The sequence below is a fragment of the Equus asinus genome, chromosome 1, assembly GCF_041296235.1.
Source record: "Equus asinus isolate D_3611 breed Donkey chromosome 1, EquAss-T2T_v2, whole genome shotgun sequence".
Classification (NCBI taxonomy): domain Eukaryota; kingdom Metazoa; phylum Chordata; class Mammalia; order Perissodactyla; family Equidae; genus Equus; species Equus asinus.
In genome coordinates, this window is record NC_091790.1 from 197,055,955 (window position 1) to 197,078,461 (window position 22,507).

At 37.5% G+C, this 22,507-nt stretch overlaps 1 protein-coding gene and 1 pseudogene across 1 annotated transcript; both read left to right on the plus strand.

Annotated features, from left to right (window-relative positions):
• The first annotated feature begins 10,084 nt into the window (after positions 1–10,084).
• LOC106842280 (olfactory receptor 2A2-like) lies at positions 10,085–11,017 on the plus strand. The gene has a single exon (XM_014858693.3). The coding sequence runs from the start codon at positions 10,085–10,087 to the stop codon at positions 11,015–11,017; it is 933 nt and encodes a 310-aa protein (XP_014714179.2).
• Positions 11,018–12,018: 1,001 nt separating this feature from the next.
• LOC106841909 (olfactory receptor 2A12-like) lies at positions 12,019–14,728 on the plus strand (annotated as a pseudogene).
• The last annotated feature ends 7,779 nt before the right edge of the window (positions 14,729–22,507 follow it).

Sequence of the window (22,507 nt, forward strand, 5' to 3'; positions counted from 1 at the left end):
AAGAAGAGAAATAGTAGCAGAGAGTCAAAAAATGAATAAATAAATGGTAACACAATAAGGGAAATCTAATATTCAATGGTGCACCAGGAGAGGCTCACAGCTAGAGAATGATATTGTCTCTTAACACGATTATGCCAGATGCACAAAATGGTGAAGTCATAGGTTTCCCAAAACCAACCCCACTTTTGGACCCTGATAAGGTCAAATGGAAGCATGCAATCCTGAGTGGCATTGCACTGGCAAATATTTTGGTCAAATGATACAATGATAAACTGGACCGAATATAGCAGTAAACATTGACCCCTACCTTTCAGGTTGCTTCTACTGCAAGGGATCTGATTTGGGAAGAAATTTTCAGGAACCACTCTCCACGTGGCCATCAGACCATGTGTTGTACAATTCTCACCAGACTGATCAGTGTGTAAGTATCAACTTTGATGATCAAATGCTTAGAAAAGTCCCTAGTTATAGTGGACAAAATATATAAGTTACATTCTTAGCATGCCATAGTGTGCTGTGCACATGTACCTTTGTTTTTGTGGATGGAAAGTTATTAAACAGAGGAGGAGAAGACAATGGATTTCTGTTATGAATAAAGTGTAGACTTCATATGCTGGGTATGAATTCCCTACAAAATAGCCCCACTGTCACAGAAGGATGGTTCTAGGAGGCCTTATGGCATACTCAGACTAAATTACATCTAGGTGGGACTACCACTTATCTAACCCTAGTAACAGGTGACTCAATATTGTGGGATAATTAAATATATATCATGACTGTACTCACCCTGTTAGTAGACAATGGCAACAAGCAGCTTAATGGATTCTTCCACAAAACAACAAGTGGCTTTAGGAGAGACAGGTGACTATCTAAGCATCATTGAACAAGCTGAATTCACTTTTAATAAGGAATGACAGTCAGTGGGAAAAGATTTGTTAACTATAATGAGCAGATTAGAAGGAATTCTCTTCCAGGAGGAAGGCAAGGGATAGGAGCCAGCCTGGAAATATGATGAGATTTGAGTGAAATGGGTCTGGCAGACTCAACAAATAATGCTGGATACTGCTGGGGGTCAGTCCTGACCCAGCAGGACCTCCTGACTGTTTTGATACAGATGGAAGCTAAAATAACTACAGGCAATAGCCCTCTGTTCTAGCTGCTGAAGCCCAAGGAGTGCACTGCTGGGGTCTTACAGACAAGGGAACTTATTCAAGTTCTCTGGGGGCACTTGTAATTTTCGCTGATGCACCACGACTCTCTCCAAGACTAGATCAGAGGAAGACATGATCGGTAGTACAGTTAGGAAGAAAGGAACTATTCTGAATAACACCATGGTGTCCTCACCATGGGGCAGGGAGACAGAAGTGGGTCCCACTACATAATAACACACTAACAAACTAGTTTCAGTACAAGACTTTAAACTAAAATAAGGTAACTGGCTTTGTCCCCAACTATCTTGGAATCCATAAATAAGTGAATCACGGCTAATTGTAATCACACCAGTCCACAATAATAGTCTGGTATATGGACAAGAGTCAAATCTATGGAAAGGCTTAGCATAGACCTCCGTAACTCTTACTGACTTGTTCTTAATAAAACTGAATTCTACCATGACCATTCTGTGATAAGGGTTACATTGGCATTGTGGTTAAGATTCAACTACCATATGTAAATAAGTCATGTGACCACACTGGTATTGATGATCAAATGTGTTGGAAGAAGGAGTTAAAGCCTCTTCAGAATGTAACGCCAATGGGAAATGGCTGGCCTGAGAAGAACTTGATTTAGCTGAATCATCAGCTCATTTCTATGCTAAACAGTTCTGTACAAGATTATTGGAGGTACAAATACCACAGGTCAAAGAGAATAAGTAATCAAATTAGTATAAAAATATGAAAATGTATGTTTTCATATCATATAGGATTATATATATCATATATATATCATATTCATTATATATATCATATAGGATATAGCTATTTCTTTGAGTCTATCGCTACCCTACACTGGCTCCTCCAAATGGTAGGCATATTCATGCTATTCATGTATTCATATTCATATTCATGTATCTGTTACATTAAATCAACTACTTCTGTATCTGTTACATAAATGCTCTTCTAAATTCAGTTGCTCAGAAAAAATTGGCCATTAGGCTGTAGGAGAGCCCAGGCCAAGGTCCAGGTGGGTGGACTATGAAAGAAAGGGTTACTCAGTTAAATTCACGTAAATTGAGAATTAAAAGAAACTTTAAAGTATCCTAATCTGGTCACTTAGAATAATACACAGAAATGGAAATTGTTCCTTCTGAGTTAGGATTCAGAACTATTTTGATTATTTTGGGCAGGAGTTCTGGAGGCACATACAGCTGATAACAAAGATAGGAGAGACAGGATGGCACATTTCTGAGGAACATTACAGGATCTAAAAAATGAAAACACTGCTCAGCGGTTAAGAGAAAAGACCCTGTGGGGTAGGCAGAATGCTAAAGTTGCCACCTAACATCCCTGTCCCCTCACTATTTAATCAAGCACTAATCAGGGTACGACTGTGGAGGGATTTGGCAAATCAGTTGATCTAAAATGTGGAGGCTATCTGGGGGGCCTAACCTGATCAGGTGAGCCTCCTGAAAGCAGGCATTTTTCTCCATCTAGTAGCCAAGGAGGAAGCCAGGGAGCTTTAAAGTGGGAAGGACTAAACACACCTGCTGATTTTAAGGTGGAGGGGCCACGTGCAAGGACCTCGGAGGAGGATGCAGACCCAGCCAACACCTTGATTTCAGCCTGTGAGACCTGTGCAGAGAAGCCTGCTGACCTGGGTCAGGAATTCTGACCAAGGAAACTGTGAGGGAGTAGACGTCAGCTGTTTTCAGCCGATGGGTTTGCATTAATTCGTTGCAGCAGCAACAGAAAACGAAAACACATTTGGTATTAGATAAAATTCATATTTCCAGCTCTGGCCCTTGCTACATTAGTAATCTATCATTTATGCAATGGTTCTCTAACTTTTTTTGGTCTCAAGACCTCTTTGAAATCTTAAAAATTGCTGAAGATACAAACACATTTAATTTATATGGTTGTATTTGTTGATATGTATCATACTAGAAATTAAAACTGTGAAATTATTTATTTTTAACTCATTTAGAAATATTTCCACTATGTGTTAATATAAATAATATATTTTTATGAAAAGTAAGTATCTTTTATAAAAAAATAGTGAAAAGAGTAGTTATGGTTTACATTTTTTAAAATATTTAAATGTTTGGCTTAACCAAAGACAGTTGGATCTTAAATCTTCTTCTGCATTCTATGTCTTGCAATATCACATGTCACATTGCCTCTGGAAACCTCCACTGTGCACTGAGGAAAGAGTAAGGTTGAAAAAAGCAAAAAGTCTCTAAATATTATTGTGAAAATAGTTTTGATCTCATGGACCCTTTGAAATGTTCTCAGAAATTCCCAGTGGCCTACGGACCACACTTAAAGAATGGATAACTTAGTTTATTTAATCTTCAGTTTCCACATCTGTAAAATGAAGATAATGACCAGATTAAACTGTGTAGTCAATACAAAGCATTTGGCACGTTTTCTGAAATATAAGAAGGGCTCAGCACTTGTCGCTTATGGATATTATCATCCTTCCTCATTTGTATCTATCAACTTCTACTGCAGACAGAAATACCTCTGGCCTTGGGGATTTATTCCCTCTCAGGGTTGCCAGAACAGGCTCCATGGGAACCCACCTCTCAACTATCTAAAAGTCCCAGCCTCTCATATACCTTCATGGGGACTGTAGAAGCGTGAATTCATAAAACCATAATAATTGTAAGAATTTGGGTACAGATATGTGATATCTGTCTCTGGCTTATAATCTTTGAGATATTTGGAAGTTAGTGTAGAAATAGTGTGATGCTGTGGGGGACTGGAATTGGCCACCCCAAGATATGTCTCTTTGGCATGAGGATTATTTTGGGCTGGTTACTTTTAAAAACTGCAGGCAGGAAAGAAACTCTGAAAAGTAGAATTTACTTACCCTTTGTTAAGAGACATTTACATTGTAAAGAAAATCTCCATCTGTAAAGGTGTCTCCCTTTCTGTACCAAGAAGGGAGGTTGACCTTATCTCTAGAAACTCTTAGTCAATGGGGAAGGCAAGATCTCAAGTCTGCATAGCAATCTATAATAATCTTACTCGTGTTTACTGTACTCATCTGGTAACCTCCTACAACTGACTCCCCCCACCCACAACATCCTCCTTTGTCTTTAGCTGAAGATGATATTTAAGGTGGCGGCTTCAGCCATTTTGGTGAGTTACTCAGGTTGCCTGAGCCTCTCCCGTGTATACATGTTATAAAGCGTTGTTTAATTTTCTCCTGCTATTCTGTCTCATGTGAATTTAATTCATTCTCCAGCCAGAAGAACCCAGCACAGGTAGAGGAAATGTCTTCGTCTCCTACAATGCCATTATCTGCCCTACCTCTTCCCTGGAATTTTTCCTCCAATCAAAATCAAACACAATCTTAACTCTCCCAAGAGAATGTGGGCATCTTTTTTCCTCTTAAGGAGAAGATAAATAGCTATGATATATTATGATCCTTGTGGGAATTTGAATTCTCAAGAGAAATTCAAGTGTGTTTTTAATTCATCTGATTCTAAAATAAAACCTATGTTCCTGGGTTCTTGGAATAACCTTCAGCAAGTCCTCCACCTCTATCTGGGATTTACTCCTGAAAGCTGCTAAGGGAGCAGGATACCACACTTATGTTTGAGGTACATTTCTCACCTCTTTGGATGTTATTTGGGTCAAAGTCAATTCTGACGAGAAAATCCAGTGCTAACACATCCTTATTCAGAAGAGATTCATTTATTCTGAGAGGTGGTTATCAGTATGTGTGGTTGATATAGATCAGGGAGCAGCAGAAACCACCATGGCTATGTGAGCAAGAATGACATTCCTGGGTGATCTTCCCTCCTGAGTCACCGTGCATTGAAGGTAGATTTAATAGGCACTAAATGTCTCCCTCCCCCACCTGAGAGACCCTCTGTCTACTGTGCTATGGGCAGGAGGTCCTTGAACTCCCTCAGCATCTCTCACCATCACCTGCCAATTTAATTGGGTGTTGTGGTCAGAGCTGGCCCAACTGTCTCAGTGAGAAGAGGCTCAGAGAATGAGAGGCTTTATATCCAGGCATTGTGTCTGAACAAGGTTCTGAAATAGCCAAATTAATGAGAGGAAATTATGTATTACCTAGCCTAAATGAAGATATTGATTTCCAGGTAAACTTCTCTCAATGGAGGAGAAAATTATAGTAACAGTTGAAGTAAGTCTTTTCTTTGCTGAAACAGTGTAAAATGTAAGTTTGCTACAAAGTTATTTCTGTGTGGAACCATCCCAGGTTATCACCCTATTGTGATGATTATCTGACTTGAAATCACAGTATTTTATATAAATATCTTTCTCCTCACAAAATAGGATGGAATGATTGCCAACACTCTTGACAAGAGTTGGAAAAATAGAATGAAAAATAGAATAAAGCCCCACAGATCAGGAAACATTCTGGGTTACAGGACTGCCCAGGAAGAGAATTGCTCACACTGACCATGCAAACATTTGTTATCTGAGCCACTATTGTTTTATTCACTCTATTGGGAAGGTGACGTTTTAGGTATCACTACTGTGATCTATTCTTCTCCATTCCAGTACTGTATCTGCTTAAGAGTTTTAATGTATCTTCAACTTTATTTTTTATATTGTTTATTTTTAATAGAAAAATGTTAATAATGGTAAGAAAGATTAAAAATAAAATGATTTATTAATTCAGATACAAAAATACCTAGAATAAAAAGTTAATAAACAAATGTTCCTACTGGGTATTAATAGATTAGGTTACTTTCAACAATATTATTATCCTTTATGCTCAGAGATTAAATGCATTTCAGACATTGCTTATTGTGTCCAACTGTGTCTAAGTAGAATTGTGCAATACTGATGTAGCAATAATCAATGCATCAAATTTAATGAACATTTACATAGAATCCTCCCAAATGCAATCATATTTATGGAAGTGAAAGACTCTATGATTTTATCAGTTTAATTTTCCAGTGATCAAATTCTAACTGTGAACTTCTCTAATAAGTAGAAACCATGTCTTGGTCAATAGAAACTGGCAAATAGAAGATGCTTAGGACATACACTTTTTGAACTAATAATGACAGTCATCCATTTAACAAACATTTCCTGAGTGACTGTTTCATCTATAACTATACTAGTTCCTATGAGATATAAAGATGTTCATGACATCTTACCTACCCACAAGACTTCTTCTTGGTGAAAGGGCATCTTAGGTCAAATCAATGACTGTATAAAGCCTGTTTTACCTTGAATTTTATCTTGAAGATTATCTAGATCTTCATAGTGAGGATGCAACTCTTTTAACTGTGATTGTTGACCAAGCCTTTGCATTTACTAGGTGCCTGAAGAGCCTTCTCAAATGAATCTACTCTAATTCCCAAGAGTAGAAAAGACCCTGTTTATAGGCTGTCTGACAACTAGCCTCTTAATGGGTCCTAGAGAAGGTCAGGTAGGCTGCCACCTTTCTCTTTATAGGAACTGACTGTAACCTGCAATAAAATGGTTCAAATGAGGAGGGCTGTGACTCCAGTGCAACACCCCTTCCGGATTACACAATGAAGGTAGTGATGGCACAGTTTTCAACCATACTAGTATTTTTGAGTGGCCCATAGGCATTTTCAACTCAATATATACTAGCCTGAAGATTTACATTTACCTAAGGCTGATATCCTTTAGAGGGATGTACAGTAATTCTCAGCATTTTTAAAATTACTGAATTCATCTTACGCTCAGAAGCATTGAAAAATTCAACTAAAAATTATACCCATCATTTTAAGATATTTAATTCATAACCATCTGGGGATGCAATGTCTGCTCTGTTGACCTTACTGTAAGCCATGTGTGATAAAATCGCTTTATATTTATGTAACATTTTAAAGTGATGTTGGTATTGATTATATAAAAATATTGTTTAACTTGTAATTTCTGTACAGATAAGAACTTTCCCCTTTTAAATAGTAAAGAGTCAAATAATCACAGATGTTGTTCACTGAGGAAACAGGAGTTCCTCTCAAGCCAGAAACTGGAATTTAGAAGAAAACACAAGGTTAGATACTACATGAGAAATCTACATCACTTGTTCTTAATAATATAGGCATGAAGACGTCTAGAGAGGACGCCTGAGTAGTGGTGTCAGGTGGTTTCTTTCACATGGAACCATATGGATCCTGGGGAGTAAGAAACACAAACAAATTTCACATTAAATTGTGTCATCTCCTTGAATTAGAGGGTAGGTAGCTCAAGGAGCAGGTGAAATCAAAGAATAATAATAAGAGAATTTCACTGATTAATCAAATAGCTATACACATTATAAATCAACTTGTGCTTAAACTTTGTGGGCTATTAAACTCCATTTAATGTTTTTCTTCTTTCTCAGTATCTAATATCAAGCAGAGATAAGAATGAACCAAAGGAGGCTGATGTTAAGCAGGCTTTCACCAAAGCATTAAAAGAGGCTCAAAGCCCCTTTGGGAGCCAGCATGAGAGGAACAGCTGTAAAAGTCAGACAACCACAGAGGGAAGGGGAACTTGGGATTATAGCATCACGCTCTTAAGTTAGACACCCCTTCCCACTGGTGGTCCTTACAGGGGTAAGTCTTCCTATATCTGGATTTTTTGCTTGTTTCACTTTTAGATGACTAGAGACAGATAAATACATACACATAGAGAAATAAATTGTGTGATTTATTTGACTGCACACTTTAAAGTCTTAGAATTTATTATAAGGGCTCATAAAAAAACACAAATTCGTATGTATAAAATTTAATCACTGAAGTCTAATATTGTAGAAACCTAATGAGGAGATAATATATTAATTAAATTTAAGTATTTATATTGAAGGAAATAGTGTGCAGCTGTTCAAAGTATGTTGTAGGGAAATATTTTGACATGGAAAATTATTCCTGAGGTGTTTCTAAATGGAAGAAATATGTAAACTAGCAACAATGTTTCTGTATTTTTTTAAATTCATGATATATATGAAAATACATGTACAGTAAAAGGTTGGTATAACTGTATATACCAACCATTAACAATGATCATCTGTGAATTCATGTTTCAGATATTACTTTTTTAGTCTTTTAAATACAGTTTCATAATGTTTTACTAAGAAGATTTTGAAACTTGATGTCAGAAGCTCATACGAGGTAGGTACCACTTTATTCACACAATGAACCATGCTCTTAAAACTCTAACCTCTAAATTTAAAACGTTAAGGTCTGTAATTTTCTAACCAGGAATAAAACAAAGAAAGTAATATAAACGTTATAATAAGGTGCTACTTACAAACATATGTTTTGCCTAAAAATAAACCACTGAAGAATTTCAAGACCATTTTCTTCATGCTAATATTAATTTAGTGAAATAGATTTGACTCCATAAAGGAAGTCAGTTAAGATATGTTAGATTTTCAGAAGTAGTTATAAGAATCTGATATCCTCTACAAAAGTTTAAATACCTTCCCCAATCATATGCTCGTTCTTTTTGGTAAGGAAGTTAGAAATTTGACAAAAATCATGATAAAAATATAAAATATTAAAATCCAGATATTGGTTTATATGATTCTTCACTAAAAGTAACCAGATTTTTTGGAGAAATGGCTATGTCCATGGCTGAAGTGGAGAATGTATCAGAAGAGCTTGAAACATCTTATAATATTAGAAGTGAGGAAGTCCTCAAAATGTATGGAAACATGTTAATAGAACAAAGGAGTTTGGAGTTCTTATCAAAACTTGGAGGGTTCATATATGGGACGATTAAGCATGTAATGAGAATAAATAATTGTAATCCCTTGATAAAAACATTGATGAGTCCATATTGATAGATAGATGAGAGAGAACGATTGATACACACGACATAGAGCTAAATACATGATAGATAGATAGATTGGTAGATGGATGGATAAGTAGATAGGCCCTTACCTTATACTAAAATTGACTATTAATAAATATAAAAGTGATGAAAGAGTTAGAACAGCACGTTTTGAAATAATCATTACCAGTAATTGAGTCTAGCAAGATCCCCAATGGATGCTGAAATTAGTGGCTGAAACCTTTATGAGGAAGAGAATATTTGTATATTAATTTTAACGGATGCTCCAGAAATTACATTAGGAAAAGAATAATGATTTTATAATGGAGATACTTGGGAGGCTGCATCTTCACAAAGTGGTCCAAGTGAGTGTCAGCAATAATGGGTCAAATTAACCTCATGCGCATGCTCATGGAATACACTGAGGAGGATACTGCTTTTTCCTGTAGAAAGTGAATAATGCGATTCAAAAACGAGAAACTTCATACAACACCAATTTGAGGAACAATTCACTAAAGAACTGCTCTGTAATCTTCAAAAATATCAGTGTCATCAAAGGCAAAGAAAAGTCTGAGCAACTATTCCAGATGAAAGGAGAATCAACGTAGATGACATTAAATATAATATGTAACCTTGGATTGGGTCCTGGATGGGGGAGGATTAGAGAGAGAATATTGTAGATTAAAGAATCATGTCAGTATTAAATTGCTTGATTTTGATAATTCTATTGTGGTTAGATTAGTGAATATCTTTGTTCCTGGTGAAAAGAAGATGAATTTAGGGGTAAGCGGGCATGATATCTACACTTTAAACTCAAATGATTCCAGAAAAAAAATACATATATATAGATAAAAAAGAATGATAAGGCAAATATGACAAAAAATTTAAAATTTGTTGAATTGGGTGAATGTATATGTGAATTCTTTGCATAATTTTTGACACTTTTTCTGTAAGTTTAAATTTATTTCATATGAAAAGTTAGAAACATGAAGGAAACCATTTTGGGGGAGTAGGGGAAGCTGTCAAGTAGGAACAAGGCTACAACCTTTCTCTGAGCTCATTTTGAGATAAACAACTCCAATTTTTGTTGATTCTCCAGCTCTGACCCTTTTATCACATTTCAGTCCTTGACAAACTGTCATTAGGGAATGGGAAGCAACCAGTCATGGGTCACAGAGTTCGTCTTGGTGGGATTCGAGCTCAGTGCAGACGTGGAAGTGCTCCTCCTCTGGGTCTTCTCCCTGTTCTACATCTTCAGTCTCTTGGCAAATGGCGTGATCTTGGGACTCATCTGTCTGGACCCGAGTCTACACACCCCCATGTACTTCTTTCTTTCACACCTGGCCATCATTGACATGTCCTATGCTTCCAGTAATGTGCCCAAGATGTTGGCAAACTTAGTGAAACACAATAGAACCATATCCTTTGTTCCATGCATTATGCAGACATTTTTGTATTTGGGTTTTGCTGCTACAGAGTGCCTGATTTTGGTGGTGATGTCCTATGATAGGTTTGTGGCTATCTGCCACCCCCTACAGTACACTGTCATCATGAACTGGAGAGTGTGCACCGTCCTGGCTATCACTTCCTGGTCATGTGGATTTATTCTGGCTCTGGTACATGCAATTCTCCTTCTCAGGTTGCCCTTCTGTGGGTCCCGGGAAGTGAACCACCTCTTCTGTGAAATTCTGTCTGTCCTCAAGCTGGCCTGTGTTGACACCTGGATCAACCAAGTGGTTATCCTTGCTGCTTCTGTTTTTGTCTTAGTTGGGCCTCTCTGCTTAATGCTAGTTTCCTATATGCGCATCGTCTGGGCCATCCTAAAGATCCAGTCAAAGGAGGGCCGCACAAAGGCCTTCTCCACATGCTCCTCCCACCTCTGTGTGGTTGGACTCTTCTTTGGCATCGCCATGGTGGTTTATATGGTCCCAGACTCCAATCAACAAGAAGAGCAGGAGAAAATACTGTCCCTGTTTCACAGTCTGTTTAACCCCATGCTGAACCCCCTCATCTACAGCCTGAGGAATGCTCAGGTGAAGGGCGCCTTGTATCGAGCACTGCAGAAGAAGAGGTCCTTGTGAAGAGTAGACAGAATGTTGTTTGATTGCAGATTTCCTTTTAAAATATGTGCTTTGTGAAGCAAAATGTCAAAAAAATTTCCCACTTTGAATTTTGATACAAAAATTGTACCGGCCCAAATTTTAGCTCTGAAAATAGGGCGAAGTTCCAAGGCAAAGCATATCTTCTAAACTTTAAAGACCATGTTAGGAGATTGGGCAGCTAAATAATCAGAATATTTACTCTGTCTTTTAAGAAATATTGAATTCTCTTTATTTTGGAAGCCAAGCATACTAATGTATGGAGAAAAAATTTAAACGTCAGAAAAGGATATCAATACATTTCTCTGGCTTACGTATTTAGACATATACGACTTCTTCTCACCTTGTGGTAGCTGGAAACAGTGCAGTAAAATTAATACCATGAGAGACAACTTCCAAAGTAGACTTAAAATTTCAACAAAGAAAATACTACAGAGTTATATGACTCTTCTTCCCCAAGTGTGAGGCCAATGAAATGAGAGTTTAGAGAAACTCTAGATTACTTGGTGGAATAATTTAGAAGTAAAGGGAAAAAAGTTAGAGAGAGATTTATTCCAACAAGAAACTGTATAAAAAATCCTCAAATATATTAAAAGTTTAAGATTTGGTCAAAAGGAAATTCATTAGTCAACGTGTAAATAGTTCCAGAGATAAGGGTTTTGAATATTGCTTAAACATTACACTTATTTTGGGGTCATGATTTTTCTAATAATGTAAGATTTAATCCTGTTGGAATTCTTGAAAATTTTCCCACCAAAATTTGTGTACTCTTTGAACCAAGTAAGCTGAAGATGGTTTGGGGTAGCACCAAGCAGCGTGAGACAACTAGGATATAGCCAACATCATTTGTCCTTCACGGCAGCAAGAATTCCTCTGGTTGTATGAAACAGTATTGAACAACCGTCTTCGGGATGCTAAGAAGGATTCAATAAGTTAGGATTGCTCCCTTTCTGTAAAAATTCAATATTTACATATATTGCAAAATGATCACCACAGTAAGTCCAGTTAACATCCTTCACTATACATAGTCACAAAATTTTTTTCCTGTGACAAGAACTTTTAATGTCTTATCTCACCCTCTTTCACATATACCGTACAGTATTATTAACTATAGTCATCATGCTGTATGTAAATACCCAAGATTTATTCATTTTATAACTCTCAGCTTGTCCTTTCTGACCCCTTTCGCCCATTTTTCCCACCCTCCCACCCCTTCCTCTGGCAACCACCAATTTGTTCTCTGCATCTATGAGGTCTTTTTTGTTTTTTTGTTTTTGGATTCCACCTGTAAGTGAGATCATACAATATTTGACTTATTTCACTTAGGCTAGTGCCCTCAAGGTGCATCCATGTTGTCAAAAATGGCAAAAGTTCCTTCTTTTTATGGCTCAATAATATTCCATTGTGAGGTGTGTGTATCTGTGCACGCTTCCATGTGTATACACACCACATTTTCTTTATCCATTTATCTATCGATGGACAGTTAGGTTGTTTCCATGTCTGCAGTGTAATAATGCTACAGTGAACATGGGGGTGCAGAACCTTTTTGAGTTAGTGCTTTCCTTTCCTTTGGATAAAGAGCCAGAAATGGGACTGTTAGACCAGATGTTCTATTTTTAATTTTTTTGAGGAAACTCCATGCTGTTTTCCCTAGTGGCTGCACCAATTTACCTTCCCACCAATAGTGCACAAGAGTTCCCTTTTCTCCACATACTTGCCAGCATTTATTATTTCCTGTCTTTCTCAGAATAGGTATACTAACAGGTGTGAGGTGTTGTCTCACTGTGGTTGCGATTTGCATTTCTCTGATGACTAGTGATGTTGAGTACCCTTTCATGTACCTGTTGGCCATCTGTATGTCTTCTGAATGGAAGAATGCCCATTCAGATCCTCTGCCCATTTTTTAAGCAGATTGCTTGTTTTTCTATTGAGTTGTATGAGTCCTTTACGTATTTTGAATATTAACCCCTTAACAGATAGATGATTGCAAATATTTTCTCCCATTTGGTAGGTTGCCTTTTCATTTTGTTTATGATTTCCTTTGAGGTGAAGAAGCCTTTTAGTTTTATTATAAAATGTATCATGATGTTAATTTTTCTCTATTTTTTGACAAGTCATGAAAACTTTATCTCAAGAGTTATAAAATTCTAGAATGAGTACAAAATTAAACATAATTAACTTTCATTTGAAAAATATATAGTACCCAAAGCATAAAATATACTGTATTCAAGACTATAACAAAGAAAGGTGCTGAAAAAGACAACCAACCAAAAAGATGAGGTCCAGCGTGCTGCCCTAGATGTTTAATCTGCCTCAACAAACACAGAAAGACTTTACTGAGCAGAGGATCATCATCTATGTGCGCTTCCTTTCCTTGCGTTTTTTTCCATCATAATTTTATGTCTAAATTGTTCACATGCTGGCAATATATGATTGTAATTATAATTGTTTTTTTGGCATAGATTCCCTAGATTTATTCACAGTTCTTTTTTTCTATTGCAGTAACATTGGCTTAAACTTTATATAACTTTCAGGTGGACATCGTTATATTTCCTTTTCCGTGTAGATTACATCATGTTCACCCCGCAAAGATTAATTTGATTGTAATTATAATTTAAAACTAAAAGCAATTCTATGTTTCTTCACTTCTCTGAGGAAATAGTTATATGTCTTTGGAACATAAATTGCCAGAACTTTTAGAGTTACAAATGCTTCAAAGAATAATTAATATCTTTGCTGAAACATGAAATAGAAGATAGTTTTAGAGAAGATTATAGTTCTTCAACTCAGTCCTTCCAATGAGAATAAAAAAATTGGCTTGACTATTGCCCAAAGTCAATACTTCAGGTTCTAAGATGTCAGCCTATATACTCTTTTAATTAACTTAAATATACTCAACAATGTAAGCAAGCTTTGTACATCTTTCTCTCAAACCTGGCCATTGTGGACATGTCCTAGGCCTCCAGCGCTGTCCCTAAGATGCTGGCAAATCTTATAATGCAGGAGAAAACTGTCTCCTCGCTCCACGCATCCTTCAGACTTTTCTGTATTTGGCATGTGCCGTCATGGAGCGTATGAGTTTGGTGGTGATGTCCTATGATTAGTACGTGGCGATCTGCCATCCCCTGCATTACACTGTCAGCATGAGCTGGAGAGTGTGCACTGTCCTGGCGGCCACTTGCTGGCTATTCAGCTTCCTCTTGGCTCTGGTCCAAATTACTCTTATTCTGAGGCCGCCCTTTTGTGGGCCACAAAATTCAATCACACCCTCTGTCAAATCATGTCAGTATTCAAGTTGGCCTGTGCTGACACTAGGCTCAGCCAAATTGTCCCCTTTGTGGGCTCTGTGTTTGTCTTAGTCCGGCCCCTCTGCTTGGATCTGGTCTCCTACACATGCACCCTGTTTCCCATCCTCAGCGTCTAGTCTGGGAAGGGCCACAGAGAGGCCTGCTCACATGTTCCTCCCACCTATACCTGGTTGGGCTCATCTTTAGCAGTGCCATCATCACATCCCTGGCTCTCAAATCCAACCATTCTCAAGAACAAAGGAAAAGCCTATCATTATTTCACAGACTTTGCACCCCTATACTGAATCCCCTGGTCTACAGCTGGAGGAACCCAGAGCTGAAGGGTGCCCTGACGAGATCTGTGGGAAGAAGAGATCAGTGTGAGGGATGGTTTGTAGTACCCTGAGTGTGTGAGCTTGTTCACACAATTCTGGCTCCTTGAATACCCTTTTGGGTCCTTTAATTTAACAAACCCAGTACCCTTGATCTTTAGAGTTCTTATAAGGTTAGAAAATAAATACTCACACTGTTTAAGCCATGGACACCAAACCTGAGATAAACATTATGAAACAGAAAATCACAGTCTGATCCTATTCATGAACATAGATGAAAATATCTTAAAGAAAATATTAGTAAAAGAAGTCCATAAAATAAAATATTACATTATAATAAAGTTTTCCTCCCAAAAAATGCAAGAATTGTTTAACACTAAAATAAACAATGAAAAAGATTTGCCACATTCACCAACTAAAGGATACACATCATTAGATAAAAAACAATTTTTAAGAAAATGCAACATCAATTCATGATAAAACACTTTACAACCTAGTATAACAATAAACATTCCTAAAGAAGGTCTATGTTATTATTGCCATGGAGTCGGTTATGACTCCTTGTGACCCTGTGTACAGCAGACCCCAACGCTGCCTAGTTTTTTGTGCCATCTTCTCACCTTCCGGTGCTACCCCAGACAATGCTCCGCTGCTATTTGCAGGGTTTTCATGGCCAATTGTTCCAGAAGTGGGTGTTCCTCCTACTCAGTGTTAGTTTGGAAGTGCCACTGAAACCTGTCTTCCATGGATGACCCTACTGGTATTTGAAATACTGGTGGCATAGCTTTCAGTATCTTAACAACGTGCAGCCACCATAGTATGACAATTGACAGATGGAGCTGTGGTTCCCTGACCAGGAAATGAACCCCAGCTGTAGCGGTGAGAGCACAGAATCTTAACCACTAGACCACCAGGACTGGCTAAAGAAGATCTAGGAAAAAAATAAAAGAGAAAGAAAAAACACACACACACCAGACCTCATACTTCATACTTAGTGAAATGCTGGCAACTTTCCCGGTAAGACAAAGAATAAGAGAAAGATGTACACCAGCACCACTTGTTTTTCTTGTTTTCGACTTTTTCTAGAGATCCTAACCAGTACAGTTAGACAAAAAGCAGAAATACAAGCTCACACACACATTTTGAGTTGGAATGAACAAATTGTGATTATATGCAAAGACATGATTGCATATGTAGGAAATCCAAAGGAATCTTTTGATATTTATTAAAATTTTAAGAAAATTCAACAAGGCAGCTTGATGCAAAATCAACATGAACATCTATTATATTTTATATAGCAATAACAAATAATTAAAATAAAATTTTACCAAATGCTACCATAGACAACAGGACTTAATTTTGAAACGCTTAGAAAGAAGTCTAACAAACAATATACAAAAACTGTAAAGAGACAATTAGAAAAATTTATTGAGGCACTATGGTAACTAAATACACAGATATACAAAGAGAGAAACGCCAGGTTCTTAGATTGGGAACCGTAATATTATGAAGATTCAACCTCTTTGAATTGATTAATACATGGAATGTATCCTAATCAATATCCTACAGTATCCCAGCAGAATGAATGGGTGTGCGCAGAACCCAAGAAGCTGATTCTAAAATGCAAGGGGCCAAGGCTAGCCCACACACTTTCAAGACAGATAAAGTACAAGGTGAGAGGATTAGATTCTCCAGATCATAAATGTACTGTGAAGTCCTAATACCTTAAAGTGTGGCATTCATCCAGGGGTTGACCAATAAAGAAACTGAGCAGAACACAAAACCTAGAAGCAGATTCATGCCTCTCTGACACTTGCTACATGAGAGATGTGGCATGGCTGTTCCCTGGGGAAAGGAAGGGCTTTGCAGTAAACAGTGATAGCACAACTGAGTAACCATAGAGATACTCAGCCCTGCAGAAAACTCAGCTCCTAGTGTTTTCAAGACCTAAGTGTCAAAGGCAAAACTACAAAGCTTTTAGAAGATATGAAGGGGAAAGATTTTTAAAATAATATGTAAAATAGTTTGCCACAAAAGGAAACATTGATATATTTGATTAGAGTGAAATCAAGACTCTCTCTTAATCAATAAGGAGCACAAAAAAAGTGAAAACACAAGATACAGAATCCTCTTCTCCCAGCCCTTCTAATGGATCAGGTCTCAAGCATCACCTCCTCAAAGACGAGCATATTGCAAACACTCTCACTTGCCTTAAGGGACTTTCATATCACTCCAGTTTACCTTTGTAAATCACTTTACAAAATAAACAAACCTTAAGAATGAAAGCAGAATACAGGTTTTCTTCTGGCAATACGGTGGATGAGCCATTTTCAGATGTGTTTGTAGGACGATTTTCCAATATAAAAGTACTCAAAATTGATAAAGAAGCAAAAAGAAATTCTTTTGTCAATCTTTCCCTTCTTTTTTAAAGATTGGCACCTGAGCTAACAATTGTTGCCAAGCTTTTTTTTTTTCTGCTTTTACTCCCCAAATCCCCCCAGTACATAGTTGTATATTTTAGTTGTGGGTCCTTCTAGTTGTGGCTTGTGGGATGTCGCCTCAGCATGGCTTGATGAGCGGCACTATGTCCATGTCCTGGATTCAAACCAGCGAAACACTGGGCCTCGGAAGCGGAGCTCGCAAACTCAAAACAGTCGGCCCCAGGGCCACCCCCATCTTTCCGTTTTCACCAAGAAGGAAAATCTTTCTCAGAAGCACTCCCTCTAATCAGATTTCTTCTTGTATTCCATTGACCAAAATGGGGCCAAATGACCATCTATAAACCAGTCACTGATAAAGAGGATGAAATTGATAGTTTGGTTTAGATTAATCCTTGTTTAATCCTCTCTGGCACCAGATGAGGTCTACTTTCTCTGATAACTCTACTACCTAGTACCTGAAAAGATGAGTACTAGGTCAGCAAGGAAGGGGGTAAGGGCCAGAGGGCAGACAACTAGCAGTACCCGCTAAATGGTTTAAGTTCTGAAGCAAGCCTTCTGAATCCTGAGAAGCAGGAAATTGAAGTGTGCTAAATATTCCATACTTTGGTTTTAGGGATCCAATGGATACTTTTCCAGATAAGACATAATGTTTTAAAAACCTAATGGCTACAATCTCTAAATATAAAGGAAAATTATTCTTGTGTCAAGAAGATTGTCTTAAGAAACTTATCTTGTAGTTAAAAATTATGAAGTAGAATGAGTATTTTAGTTGTATAGTGGGTACTTTCACTTCTGCTACAATAAAAAACATATATGCTTAAAAATAGCATGAGGAGTATGAGCCAATTTTTATAAAAAATATTTATCATTGTCTATTTATCCTTGTCTTCTTATATTTCTCTAAGGGCACAGAGATATGTGGGATTTCATTAACAAAATGTGTGGGTGGTGTGGCTGTGTATTTCTGAATTGCTTAACTTACTTTTATATTGGGAAAATATTCTTTTTACATGCAAAATAAATATAAAAATACTTTCCTAAAATATCATGGGATTACATTTTCATTAAATTATTCATCAGTCTGTCTTATTTGTCTTGGATCTGTATATATTCCTGGAGAAATCTTTGGCATATTAAGCTACTAATCCTAATGGTTATTTCAATGTACTGTGATTTGGAATAAGTTTAGATTTTTTCTTTGTACTTTTCAGAATTGCTTTTAATTTTACATGTGGAGCTTATGTCTTTTTACAACGAATATTCCATTTTTTTCCTTAAACATGGTGGAAGAGGGAGGATGGTAAATAGAGGTAGGGACTTTTAAGAAAAAGGTCACACGAGTGCATCTCTTCTGTTTACCAGTAAATGTGAGCAAGGGGAATGCAGACTTGATTCTCTTGATCAATTGTGTCCCTCAGCACCTATACCCTAAACTGCGCCTGCCACATTCCAGGTCTATGGTAGACATTCGATTAAGGAAGATAGTGGTGGTCAGTACCCAGTCGTCAAACCCTGAGCAAAGTTCAATGCAGTGCTGTGATCCCAGTAATCAGCCCAATCAAGGGGAGGCAATTGCTGGAGAAGTATACTGCTGTAAGAGAGAAAAGCATCCCCACGTGAAGCCCATTCACCCCCAGCACAGCAGTGGTAGCAAGGAGTTTGAAAAGAAAACTCTTTATAAGGCCAATATATTCCTCACCTGACTTTCTAAGCAGGAAGTGGGTATCAAGTACTTACAGCTACAAGTAAGAAAGGTGATGTCACTAATTGCCTGTTTTACCCTCTGCTTGGACCCTTGTGCCCATTGCTATTGCTTTCTACACATGTCAGTGCTCCCCAGCCACTTCAGACAATATGTCCATCCCTCAGGAGATTTCCCTTCTCGTTCTGTTTGCACTGGTTATTTCCTAGCAATTCCATCTGCCTTTGTCCTGTGTTGGACCCCTTAGTTCATTAATCTCACATCTTCCTCTTTCTTGGTTTACTCCCTTGTTTTGATGAAGCACACCCAAAAACAGCTTCTTTGGTTAAAAACATGTACCATGACAGAAGTTATGGTGAAAACAGTCATCAATACTTCTAATTTTTCATCATGGCATATATTATTTTATTTTTTTCAAATGCCCTGATGATATTCTATGTGCCAAGTGGACCTAAAAAAAAATTACAGGACTCCAGCCCTCTGAAGGAGGAATTATTGTCACAGAGAAGGCATAATATTAAAATGATATTTAAGTTTAGCTCTAGGTGCTGTATTGCGACCTGCAAACACTGTTATCTCTAAATTGAACTTGATTTAATAAAGGTCCATCAGGAATGATGGAGCCAAGCCTGTTTTGTAATGTTTATTCTTACTACAAAATAAAATATTAATCAATGTAAATATTAATACCACTCATAAGAAGTTTAATACTTTCTATAGTAAATATTTTTGCTCCATCGAGTTCAAAGATTAAAAGCAAAAAAAAAGGAGACAAAGCATGGAACCTCTTTGATCTACCATAGGCTGTGTTAAATGTCGCCCTACTGTCGTCACCAAAAGAAATAACAGTGGTAATTATGCATATCTGAATGAACATGTGCTAAATTTTTATCCTTAGGTCTGAGTGTTGGTAAGTAAAATATGTTTTCTGGAATAATCTTGCTTTGTTTATAAAATTATAGGAAAGATGAACAATAAAAAATACTAAACACAATACATTGTTGAAGCACAGCCTTGAAGGATGCTATAATAAGTGCTCTTTGTCTACCAGAGTACGTTAATTTGGTTGGGATAGTTAAGGATGGCTCCATGACTGTTTTAAAGGATTGGGTTTATGTTTCAAGTCCAATGCGTAATACAAGCAGAAAATTGACTTGAAGTAAGGACTAAGAATTTCAAGATCAAGAGTCCTGGGGAGTAGGAGTTGAATGAAGTAGGGAGCGTGTGTTGGAGAATAAGGAGCTAAGTGGAGTGAGGTTCTATTGGACATACAGGCTATTTTAAAAAAAGAGATAATTGAACTTTGCCTCCTCTTAAATATTCTTTTTCTACTCTCCAATAGATTAAATGTATTACTTCTACTTTGAAGCTCTCCTTCCACCACAGTTGAAGAACTAAGACTCTCTAGAGAGCTAGATTAAGATAGACACTTAGGAATTTAGACCTGGAAGGACTTGACAATCATCAAATGTTATCGCCTGGGGCAAGACAGAGTGTGTGAGAGAGACAGAGAGGTATATTTTAACTATAGGTCTTCACTCAGACTGCAGAAATAAAAATATGGCTCAGAAATCTGGAGATGTTGGAAGTGGAGGGCAAAATAAGAAAATCAAAGGAGAGGTATGTCCCGACCCCCAAATCAAAAATGTTTGTAAGTGAGAAATGTGCAAGGATTATTTGGCAATAGCATTGTCTCATTGGGAGATCACCTATTTATCTGAGATGATGTCTTAACAGGGTCTATGGGGCACTTCCTATGAGAGATTCAGAAATTACAGCCTCTCCTCTGCAGACAAACAGGAGCAACTAGAGAGTGGAGCAATTTTAAGACTGATAAAATACGTATGAGAGAAATCAGTTTATGACACAATCTTGAATTTTTTAACTTTTTTCTGTGCCAGGGTCTTGCATAGTTTAGAGACATCCTGGCCTCACCCAATCCCAAGCAAACAAAAACAAATGCCAGACAAACCCAAAAATGCCCACGGGCGACTGAAAGAAGAAAATGAATTAACATGGGAAATGCATTCATTGATTAACTACAAAGCCTCTGAGCCTCTAGAACCCTCCGTCTGCACCTCATTCATCATCCTCACAAGGCAGTTGTTGGCTCTGTCATGACTATGTCAGAGCAGAGGAGTCAGCTAACCATCCATGTAGGAGATCAACTGGCTCAGGGGCTACAAGGAACTTCAGGGGCCTTGAGGCCCAGGTGCCTCTTCTTAAAAACAGAAGATGCTGAAGGCAGAGGAGAGTGGCTTCCTTACCCTAAGACTGATCTTCCTTCCCTGCTGCTAAGCTCCTGCCCCACAGATTCTCGGAAATATTGTCTAACCAAACAGGACCCATTTCTCACTTGTCCAGGAGACAGATGGCCTTGTCTTATAGGGAAACTCAGCGTCTCTTTTGTTCCTTAGTTTAGCAGAGGAATATTACGATTCCTTAACATGTTTCCAAATGATTATTAGATCCAGAAGAAACCCTCTAATGATGGTTTTCAAATCCCTCAAAATCTATTTTTAGGTATATATTAGGTGCCTTATGTGAGGTAAATGATTTAATTCTTTCAGCTGTCATATGAAGTAAGGTTTAGTATTCACCCCATTTTGCAGATGGAAGAACTGAGGAACAGAGAGGCACAGATTGTTGACAAAGCTAGTACGCAGCAAAGCCAGGATTAGAACCCAGGCAATTGGGCTCAGAATCATTGTTTGTTTCTTAAACTGTGCTACTTATTAGGATGAAGCTGAGTGTCAAAGTAACTGTTGGAGACGGTAAGTAATTTCTGAGTTAGTGTGAGAATGGGTCAACTCTGTGCTGCCCCAGATCTGCATCTTTGACAGCCCAGGGCTCTCACTCTCATAGTGATAAATAGAAACCTTTACTTTGAGTCAGTGTAAACATCCTGAATATGGCCCCCTTTCCTTTCACAAGAGTCACACTTTCTCTCACATTGGGATATTTGGAATGGCAGAACAGCCATTTGAGTTTTGAAACCTACATTTTCTTCTTCAATCCAGGAATGAGGTTACTTTAAAGGATTCCTCCATTTCCTAAATTCTTTTTTAAACTTAATTTTAAAAATCAGCATATAGAAACATTGATAGAAATGAAAGTAAAATGTGTGTGTTTTATTTAAACTCACAATTAATTTTTTAAAAAGCGAGAGAAATGCTAAAGAGCTTACAGTACCATGATTTTGTTGACTCCTAATCCCAACGATTTGGCATCTTCCTTGAATTTTTTGATCCCTTTAGTACTATTAATAACAGCTAACATTTACTTGACTCTGAATATATACCAGTTTAAGGGTATTTCTTCTTCATGATATCACTTTCACTCCTAATATAATTCAATTTCGTTGTATCTATTCTTCACGTCAGCCCTTTCCGTACTGGTTGTCACCACTTCAGAGACGAAAACAATGAGGCTTAGAATAAGTGACTCAAGTTCATACGGTTCACCTTGCAGAAGTGAGGTTGGACTCATGGTCTAATCAGTCCTGGTAACCATGCTGCCCTCATCGTTATTCAGTATCTTGTGTTCTTCAGTCCCTGATAATCCTCATGCTATGGAAGAACAGAGAAATGTCTCCATGAAACTTTTCTCCTTATCCTGGGCACGGAAGATATTTTTTTAATATGCAGCTAGAGTGGACATTTAAAGAAATCTTCATTTCAGGTATGTGTCGCTTTATTGTATCTGCCTCA

Excerpts from the sequence above, each read along its gene's own strand:
- LOC106842280 (XM_014858693.3), top strand. The coding sequence starts at position 10,085 with ATGGGAAGCAACCAGTCATGGGTCACAGAGTTCGTCTTGGTGGGATTC.